Here is a 10342-nt window from a genome sequence, read left to right as displayed (position 1 = left end):
ACAGAGGTAGAATGTGCCATTAGCTAAGGCCAACATGGGCTCTACTTCTGCAGCCCAGGAGTGCATTCAGCTTCACCTGAAAGATAGGAGCTGAGAGTTGTAAGGTGTGGTTGCCACAGCAAAATCATGATGCTGCACAGGAAGAAAAGGATGTTGGGGCAAAAACAGCAAATGTCCAATACATGTAGAATAGAGTTGGAACCTTAAAGGTCTGGACATTAATATTACCTCTGCCACTTATTAGTATGAAATTGGCAAATCACTTCACCTGTCTGGATTTCAGTTTTATCTCTTTAATGTGGATCTTAAAACATCTACCTCGTAGGGTAAATGAGTGGGGATTGGATTTAAAATAATGAAAGTAGCCTTAATAGCATATATCCAATAACAGTCTAGTATCTAGAATATACAAATAACTCTTACAGCTCAACAATCAAAAAGACAACCAGGGTTTCCTTGGTGGCGCAGTGGTCAAGAATCTGCCTGCCAATGCAGGGGACACGGGTTCGAGCCCTGGTCCAGGAAGATCCCACATGCGGTGGAGCAACTAAGCCCGTGCGCCACAACTACGGAGCCTGTGCTCTAGAGCCCGCGAGCCACAACTACTGAGCCCGTGCACCACAACGACTGAAGCCCGCACGCCTAGAGCCCGTGCTCCACAACAAGAGAAGCCACCGCAATGAGAAGCCCGCGCACTGCAGCGGAGTAGCCCCCACTCAACGCAATGAGAGATAAGCCCACGCAGCAACAAAGACCCAACCAGCCAACAATAAATAAATTTATAAAAAAACAAACAAACAAAAAAACACCTTAAGCCTGCAGGGATGATTCTAAAGTGCCCCCTTCCCTCTGGCCTCCTGCCGGATTCTGGCGGCCTCAGGCCAGATCCTGCATCCCAATTAGCCCTAGATATTCTGGATTCATGCCTATTGCCCCAGACGGCATTAACTGCTCCCTCTTTCACTCAAAAGGGTCAATGTTTGGACTGTGAGGCGGTCGACCCCTACAGGCCAGCACTGGGAGAGCGGAGATCCACATCCCCAGCCTCCCTTTGCTGCCCGCCCCATGCCCGTTCAGAAGACCCTGCTGGCCCCAGGGCAGGCCCTGCCCCCGACCCCAAGACCACTCAGCCTCAGTGACCCCATCTATCAAGTGAGGGACTGCACTGCTTTCTGAGGACCCTGCCAGCCTCAGGGCTTCCTGACAACCTGTCCTGGGCTCCCGGAGGTTCTCTTCGTCTTAGGCCCAAGTGCCAAAATTGAGTTACCACAATCAACTAACCCTTTTCCAGCCACCCTTTCCAATGTTAACACGCACTGGCTTGCCCTGAACAATCAGCCAAAACTGTATCTCCAAATGCTGTTTCTCTACATTTTCCCGCAAACCCTGGATGGTTTTTTACAAAAGGTCAGAAGCCCTGCTATCTGTGGACCGTGGACTCAACCATTCCGGCCAGAGGCCCGTAGCCCCGGCACCTGGCCGCTCCTCCTAGATGAGGCTGCAGCTCAGGGGCCTGCAGCGAGAAGGGCGAAAGGGAAGCGGACACGGCCGGGCTAAGCCGGCCTGTGGCTCGAGAACTGGGCGGGTGGGCGGGGCCGGGTGGGGAGAGCGGAGCGCCCAGCGAGCCCGAAGGGCCCGCTGGTCCCGGCGGCCGCCAGGGGGCGCCGCCCGCTCGCCTCGCCCCGCCCCGCCCGCTCGGCTCCGCGCGGCGACTGCGGCGGCGCTTCCGCCTGGCCGGCCACGGCCCGGTGTGAACGGCGCCGCGATGTGGCTGGGCCCGGAGGAGGTGCTGGTGGCCAACGCGCTGTGGGTGACGGAGCGGGCCAACCCCTTCTTCGTGCTGCAGCGGCGCCGGGGCCACGGCAAGGGCGGCGGCCTCACGGGTGAGAGGCGCGCGGCGGCCGGGCCTGTGGGCGCCGCAGCGGGGCGGGCGAGGAGGGGGCGCCGGGCGGCGGGGCCCAGGACGAGCGGCCCAGGACAGGCCCAGCCTCGGCGCGTCACTGCGGACGCGCACGTCAGCGCGTGCGGCGGGGGCCTGGGGGCGCGAGGCCGGCACTGAGTTGGGGGGTGGGAGGTAGGAACGCGAACCGCGGGTGGGAGGCAGGGACGGGGTGGGGTGGTGCGAGGTGAGGACGGGGCCAGGGACTCGAGGAAGACAGATGCGCTTGCGTTAGGAGGCGGGTGGGGAGACTTCGGTCAACCAGGGCAGCCAAGAGAAGGCTGGAGGCCGCCTCTGCCCGGACTCGCTGCCCGTGAGCTTCCCGGTGCTTAGCGGAGGCGTGTGCAGCTTCCTGGAAGGGGATTTCACAGCTGAAAGTCCGCGAGATCTTCCGGTCCCCTGCTTCTGCTTTAGTTTCTCCAAGTGCCTCTGAGGAGGGGTCAAGTGACACAAGCATTCGTTTTCTTTTGCCTCCTTCATTCCCAACTCACCAAAGAATTGCCTTTTCAGCAAGATCAGAGTTCCTCCCAGCTGCTGCTGGCCTCAGCCCCCATCCCTCCAGCTTCTCCTCACCCACCTTTCCTGCTTCTTGGTGCGTTGGAGCTGCAGACCGAGGCTTAGCCGAATCACCAGTATATGTGTTCCGGTGAACCAGCCAAGGTGCCTCTTTGCCCGTCTGGGTACTACACAGGACTAGACCAGACAGGCACCTCCTGGAGTGTGTGGCATTTGGGATCCAGGGGATGCCTGTTGGGCATTCCCTCTATGGGTGTTGTCCAAGGTCCCTCATGCTCCAGGACCTGCCCCAGGCACTCCCAAGCAGACCTGGGTCAGTCTTAGGGCCAGACCAGTGCCTGCGCTCCTTGGGTGGCCCATTGTTGCCATTTAGGACCTCAGGCCCAATGTTGACAGGTCTTCCAGTTATCAAGAGAATTTTCTGTGAAATGTCCTAATTTTCAACATTAGCAGCTAATGCAGTCCTACCAGATGCAGATAGAAGCTTCCCATAGGAGAGCTCTTCCGTCAGTCTTTTCTGGGCCACACCTCCAGATGTGGAAGAGACTGTACCATTCCCAAGAAACCTGTTCCCTTCGGTGCCTTGAGCTCCCTCCCAGAGGCCTCTAGAATCACAGGAGCCAGTGCTGGACCTGCCTCCTGGACTAGGCTGTTCAGTGGAGGTTACACAGCAGCCCCTCTGGAGAGACTGACCAGTGGTCAACCTTGAAGCACATGTAGAAAAGCAATGCTTGGGCGACCAGTATCTTTGGTTGCAGCAGCATACCGTTGTGTCAGATTTCAGTGCTTGTTCTGTGCTCTGTTTCTCCACAGATCATCTCAGCAGGTGGGTGGGTCCCTCTGTGCTCTGCTTTCCTGTACAGAGAAGGCCCTTTCTACCACACTCATCTCTCCATGTCCCCCAAGGCAGAGCTCCCCAGGTCCCCCCTGGTAACCACACCTTGAACTCTCTGCTCCAGCTAGGTTTGGTGAGTCCTGGCATGGCCTCTGGCATGGCCTTCCCTGTGCCATCATGGACATCGTGGCTTCCTGACCGCTGTCTCCCTGGGGGAGGAACAGTTAGTGATGTGGTTTTATTCAAGCTGTCTTTTAAAAACAGATACCAACCTAGGTTCTTCATTGAAGAGTGTGATGAGATGGCCTGCCCATTAAAAAGTTTTCAAGTCTTGCAATATGGATATGCCAACAATATAGGAATTAAAATAAAATTTCTGAGACCAGAAGAGAAACCTCAACACAAACAGTAAAAAGCAGTTTATTCCAAACAGTGATAAGGCTTGAATATGCCACTTTAACTGCAATTTAGAGAGGCATTTTAGAACATTTCAGTAAAACAAGGGAGAGATTACAGACTCCTGACTTGGATGTATGTGAAGAGTACCTTCTTTTGTAACTGGTTATTTTATTTATTAGCGACTGGAGGGGGGAAAATCAAATTAAAAATGGAATATGAAACAGAAGTGTTAAAATCGAGCAATAAAATCAATAGAAATTATTCTGATATCCACAGGAAAATGGTAACAAAATATTTTCAGATCATACCAAAAGTAGCACTTCATGAAAAGGAAAAAATAAGTTTCAAATAGGAACAATGGACAGGCTTTTATGTAGCTGGGTAATTCAATTAATGAAGAAGAATGAATCGAATAGTGGTAAAAGGTAGACATTTCCTCTAATTTATTGGGGAAATAGTGACATTGTCAAATGTCGATGACATTGTGATGAGAAGGAAAACTTGAAATGCCCTAAAATGCTTCAGTTCAGAGATGGAAAAAAAAACCAAAACGGGATCGGTGTTTTCCTAAATTGGACAATTCTAAAAATTTGCATGTTCTTTTTATTCATGACTTTTGAGGCTACATTATGCTCCTGTCGTTGATGTGGAAAATGATGTTACAAAATCATTGTCTTATGAAAAAGGCATCAGAGTACACAGCCAAAAAGGCCGCACATGTCAGACAAACATGTCTTAAGAGATGTGTCTGGCAGTTAATGAAACATATTATATTATTTTTCTGGATTTTGTGATATTTGTAGTATTGTTGTTTTGTTTTTAATTGTCATTGTTGTACTTTCTCATTCTGAAGAAATACTTGTTTTCAAACCTGATTTTGTATTTTTCTTGAAGAGGGCCTCCCAGATCATCTAAGCTTTGGGCCCCATAAAACATGAATCTGCCCCTGCCTGCAAGTGTGTCTGAGTCAGGAGGACAAGCAGAAGCTTCCAGGAAGAAGTGGGAGGGGATTTTTTGATAGGGATCAGACACTGGCTGAAGGCCTTTGAGGAAAAAGAAGTAATTTAGTGGACCAGGGTAATGTAAGTTGTTTCACCCTCTGGGCTGGGGCTTTGGGGGCAGTGCTACCCTCATGGCTGCCTCCGGCCAGGCCCAGCTCTCAGCACAGCCCTCCCTCACCCTCCCCTCTCTCTGCCCTGTTGCCAGGTCTTCTCGTGGGCACCCTGGATGTGGTGCTGGACTCGAGCGCCCGGGTGGCCCCTTACCGCATCCTGCACCAGACCCAGGACTCGCAGGTCTACTGGACAGTGGCGTGCGGTAGGTGCCCTGAATCACGAGGGGTGCTGGGCAGGGCCTGCCCCAGAGAGGGAGGGGACGCAGCCTGCATTCCTGCACTGGACATGGCCCACTGAGAACCTGACGCAGCCCCTTGTTCAGACAGCACAGCCCAGGCCAACATCCAGCTTAGGAAGGCAGCTCAGCTGTGCACAGATGCAGGACAAGCGGACATGGGCCCCACGAAGCCCTGCGTGCCTCTCTGAGGGCTTGGCCTTGGGCAGTGTCCATGTTCTCCTGCTAACCTTTTCTCAAGGTGGATACAGCCGATCATTATTCATGGACTACATATTTTTTAATTCACCTACTCACTAAAAGTGATCTGTAAACCCCAAAATCAATACTTGTGGTACTTTTGGGGTCATTTGTGGACATCTGTGGAAATGTGTGTCTGCAGAGCAATGAAAAATTTGAGTCACCAGACACACAGGTTCCCAGCTGAGGTGGAACAAGGCATCCTTCTGCCTTCTTGTTTCAGCTCTCAAACCATAAACACGTCTCCTTTTAGAAGTCTAAGCACCATGCTTTTCACATTTTGTGTTATCTGTTGGTGACTTTGCTGTTTAAAATGGCCCCAGGTATAGTGCTGAAGTGCTGTGTGGTGTTTTTAAGCGCGGGAAGCTGTGATGTGCCTTATGGAGAAATACGAGTTAGATGAGCTTCGTTCAGGCATGAGTTACAGTGCTTCTGGCTGTGAGTTCAATGCTAGGGTATTAAAAATATATATTAAATGAGGTGTCTTTAAGCAGAAAGACATATAAGGCAAAGTAGTGTATTGATCGGTTGGTGAAAATGTTGTGACCAGAGGCTCGCACGAACTTAGCCCTGTAGCTCCCCTGGGAGCAGTACTGGCAAATTCAGTGTTCCAGGAGACTTTGTAGAACATAACCACTGTGAATAACGAGAATCGCCGGTAGCTGTCCTCCTCGGAGGACACACCCACCCTCCCAAGAGTCCAGGAGGAAGTCCCCTTTCAGCTGGACCAGCCTGGCTGAGGTCCCTGGGATAAAACAGCAGTCATAGCTGGCACTCAGACAGCACTTCCTGCATGCCAGACATGTGAACCTCCCAACAACTCCAGAAGGTGGAACTTTGATTTTCCCCATTTTGAAGATGAGGAAACGGTGGCCCAGAGGGGTTAAGTAACCTGCCCAAAGTCACACAGAACCACAGATCAGACCCAGAGCACCTGTTCGTGTCCACTGTGCTGAATATCTCTCTGTGCTAGAAGCCACAGTGTCACTGTCCCCCAGGATAATGGTTTTCCTTGGAGACCTGAGAAGAGGTGTTGGGAGTGTTCACAGCTGGACTCCAGCTTGGGGGGCTGGGGGAGAGGTTAAGGGGTGAAGGCACCAGGGTGCCCAGAGTGGGGCACTCGCAGGAGAGAGGCTTCCTATGTGGTAGGGCCCAGGGCAGTTGGTGTGTGCCTGGGCTAAGATGAGACGCTTCACTCTAAAATGGGCCCTTGAGATGTTCATCTTTGTCTCAAGGTGTTCCTTCTCAGGAAGCAGGTGGAGAGGGGCAGTGGCAGTGAGAGCAGCCTCTCTGTGGGGAGAGAGGAGTGTGGCTACTCTGGGGGGCCTTGTGGGAACCCCATTGGTGGCATCAGGGCCTGCTGCTGGGGAGGGACCCAGCTGCACTGTGGAGCCCCTGCCCTGGTCAGGCCCCTGTGCTCATCTGCTCATGCCTCTCTGTTTCTACCCACCACCTCTCTTCAGCTCTCCAAAAGCAGACACTTACTGACACCTGCCACTGAATCTCAACTCCTTAGACTGCCATTAAAGGACTTTTCAGGGTCTGCCTGCCTTCATTTCTGTCTTCCTCCCCCCACCAGCTCACACCTGGCCTTCGGCCAGACAAGACACTTGCAGGGCCTGAAGTTCTTAACCGTACCTGTCCTGGCTGGTGTACCTACAGCGTCGCCCCATGTCCACTTTACCTCCTCCTGCTCTGTTGAGTACCTACGCAGATGGCACATCCTATGGAAAACCTTCCCAGATTCTCCAGACTCATGTAGCTACCCTTCTCCCTCCTCTAGACTTGCCATGTCTCCACCGGCACTTTTGCACTGAAGGCTCTCTGGCTCTCCCACTAGGCCAGCAATTCCCAGAGGGTGTGGGCAGGTTCTGCAGCTGGGCAGCGTGGATCAGCGTTATGGTGTGGTCACTTCCCAGCTCGGTGACCTTGGGCAACACACTCAGCCTCTCTGTGCCTCAGCTTCATCCTATGAAATGAAAATAACTGTACCTGTCTCCAGGGTGCTCTAAGAATCAAATAAGATAATCCATAAAAAGTTCTGGAAAACAGAAATAGCACTTAATAATTTAATTAGCTATTATATTTTTTAGTCCCAGTACCTAGCATAGAGATGGCATAGTTTCAGTGTTTACTTAGTGCTAAATGAAGATTGAGTTGCTTTTAACTAATAATTCTTTTAAGTGAATATATGTAAATATTTATAATTAAAGTGCAGACAGATCCACACAGGCATTGTGGACAAAATTCCCCTGTTTTAGGCTGCCAGGAACATGTGTGTAAGAGGGTTGCATCACATGCAAATCCAACTTCCAAATTCAAATGTGGGTTCTTGGCAAAAAGAGCAAGAAAGAAAGAACTCCCTTCACCTAACAACTAGACCTTGGCCTCTGTGCACTAGGGAAAGGAGGCCATAATAGATACACAAAGAAAAATGAAAACAAAAATAATTTATGGATGATTTAGGAACTTCCAGAGGTAATTTCTATTTACAGTTATCTATTGTTATGATTATCACTGTTAGTTGTATGATTCTGGGTTTAATCATTTTCACATGGGCATCCTCCCACAGACCCATGGGAGAGGGTCTTTCTGTGGAATTGCTTGTTAGGGTGGTGAACCTCTTGGGACAATGTAAAGAAACAAACAAATCGACCCTAACCAAGTCAGGCTGGACTGTGACATGTGACAGAGCAATGAGCAGATGCCTGGGCCAGAGGAGATGACAGGGACCAGCTCAGCCTGGCCAGGGCGGGGTCAGAGCTGAGTCTTCAGCTGTTGGAAAAGTTGTAGCCAGGTAGTGAAGGATGGGGTGTCCAGGGATCGGGCGCCCAGCAAAAAATGTCTGCGGTCCACAGTCATGTCGGACTCATGTCTTCGCTGGCGCTCCCTCCATGCCGAGTGTGTGGGCCTTCCGTGGTCACAGAAGCCGCTGGGCCTTCCGGGTGCTTGCAGTCCACAGACTGTCCCACCCCAGGATGCTGAAAAGGAAGCAGAGCCTTCACTCCTTTTCTTGTTCTTGTGTTAATTCATTCAGAGAAGAGTTCTTAAGTGCAAAAACCCCATGCCAGACACATGAAAAACCCCAAAAAGTGGGGTGCCAGAGGGGCAGCGGAAGCCAGGCCCGGCAGGGACTTCCCTCATCCCTTCAATTCTCCTCCTGGGGCCCCTTTTCCCAATTCCCTGATGGGGGCAGAGAAAACAGCTGCCTCACTCTTTGGGAGTGGCAATGGGCTGCCTCTCTGAGTTCTCCCGTTTCCACTGGGCCTACAGTGCCCACAAGGACGCCTCCCTGAGGAGGACAGGGACCCCCTCCCAGGTGGGGCAGACACTGCGGGCCAGCCAGACACTGAAAGGGTCAGACAGGGGTTCCTGGAAGAGACGGGATCCAGGTTGGGTTGTGAACTGGGATGAGGAGGAGGAGGCAAAGACCTGGGTGGGGCATCTGGCTTCAGAGAGAGGGATGGGCACCTCTGGCCCAGCAGGAGACCAGCCAACCAGGGGCCTGGAGTCCTCCAGGAAGCTCCAGCTGCCATCTGTGGATGCCTAAATTCTCAGGAGAGCCGCAGTCACCTATACCAAGTCTGACTGTGTCTGGCTAATCACCTGTACGTGGAAGACCACATTAAGTCCTCTTATCTCGAAGAAAAGTAAGTAAGCAAACCTGCAAATGTATAGACTATTTCTGGTAGGACACAGAGGAAACTAGCAGTCACTCTTAACTCTGGGCATTAGAGGGAAATTGAGGCTTTATTTTCCTCATGACTCTGTAATTCTATCTGAATTTTTTTATTTTGTGTTTTTATCAGGACCATTTATGACTTCTGTCATATACATAAAGAAGGAAAGAGTAAGCAGCTCAAAGATTGTAGTCACTTTGGTATAGCAAATTAGGTCACCCATTTTAATCTCTCTTGAGTTTATGTTTAAGGCCTGGTGATTTTATGATTTTCCTTTTCTTTATGCCACCAAACCTCCCTAGGTTCTTCCCGCAAAGAGATCACAAAACACTGGGAATGGCTGGAAAATAACTTACTCCAGACACTGTCCATCTTTGACAATGAGGAAGATATCACCACCTTCGTCAAGGGCAAGATACACGTAAGATTCACTTTCCACTACTGGTTCTCACTCCCTTTTCTGGGCTACCAGCGTTCACCTTTGTCATCTTCTATAACTTTCAGACAACACCATGTAGTTCTTTCCCCCATTAAACAGAGATGGAAACGAAGGGTCTGATCTTCTTCTTTTAGTGTTGAAAGGGGCAGTTGAACTCATTGTATGCAGGCCCCATCTACTGGCCAGCCACCGGAGTTTAAGCTTAGCTGAGAGTTTCCATTCCCTGCAAAGGGCCTCAGCAAATATGCAGATACACAACTCTGATAGCCAGTTCTTGGCCAACAGAGGAAGAAGTTGGAAATGACAGGATAATTTAAAGTATATTTCTATTATAAAACTAACGTTACTTCAGAATGCACAGACACTTTGACCCAGCAATTCCATTCCTTGGAATTTACGCTGCAGTGTATTCGTATGTCCAGAGTGATGTATGTATCAGGATGTTCTCTGCAACACTGTCAGCAAAAAGGCTGGAAACAATGCCTCCCAGTCCCAAGGTAAGAGGGGAAGCAGCTGTTCTTCCCTCTGCAAATTGAGAGCGCTCATACTTGCTAACATAGCAGTTATTGAGTATTTTCTTTAGAGTACTGGGCTGAGCACCTTATATTCAGGGGACTTGGTAAGTCATATGTGGTATTCTTAGTGGAATATTTTACAGCTAGCAAAATAATTATGAAGATTGTAGCAATGTGTGAAAGCTTAGCACAGTGATGTTTAGATTGTTTCCTCTTTAGGGAATAATTACATAATGAGCATTTATCTGAGTGTGTGTGTGTGTGTGTGTGTGTGTGTGTGTGTGTGTCTTTTTCTTTCTGTTGGATTATTGCCTTGGGTTAGATTCCTCAGAGGGCAGTTACCAGGTCAAAGTTTCATGATGCAAACTTACGTTGGGCAAGCCCTTGTGACTTCATTATGCCAGAACCTCCTAGACCTGGGCAGATGAC

General features: G+C 50.4%; 1 protein-coding gene across 9 annotated transcripts in view; it reads left to right on the top strand.

Annotated features, from left to right (window-relative positions):
• Positions 1-1686: 1686 nt before the first annotated feature.
• The window catches only part of TBC1D9B (TBC1 domain family member 9B), a 44250-nt gene continuing 35594 nt past the window's right edge, over positions 1687-10342 (top strand). For all 9 annotated transcript variants that reach the window (XM_082453437.1, XM_082453436.1, XM_082453435.1 and 6 more), the window contains exons 1-3: positions 1687-1883; positions 4896-5006; positions 9262-9380. In XM_082453437.1, coding sequence (XP_082309563.1) covers positions 1766-1883; positions 4896-5006; positions 9262-9380 — 348 coding nt within the window. In that variant the 5' untranslated portion in view covers positions 1687-1765. The remainder of the gene's footprint in view (positions 1884-4895; positions 5007-9261; positions 9381-10342) is intronic.

The sequence above is a fragment of the Balaenoptera physalus genome (assembly GCF_965194825.1).
Source record: "Balaenoptera physalus genome assembly, chromosome: 3".
Classification (NCBI taxonomy): domain Eukaryota; kingdom Metazoa; phylum Chordata; class Mammalia; order Artiodactyla; family Balaenopteridae; genus Balaenoptera; species Balaenoptera physalus.
Note: the sequence above shows the minus strand (reverse complement) of the source record. Positions and strands in the feature narration are given on the sequence as shown.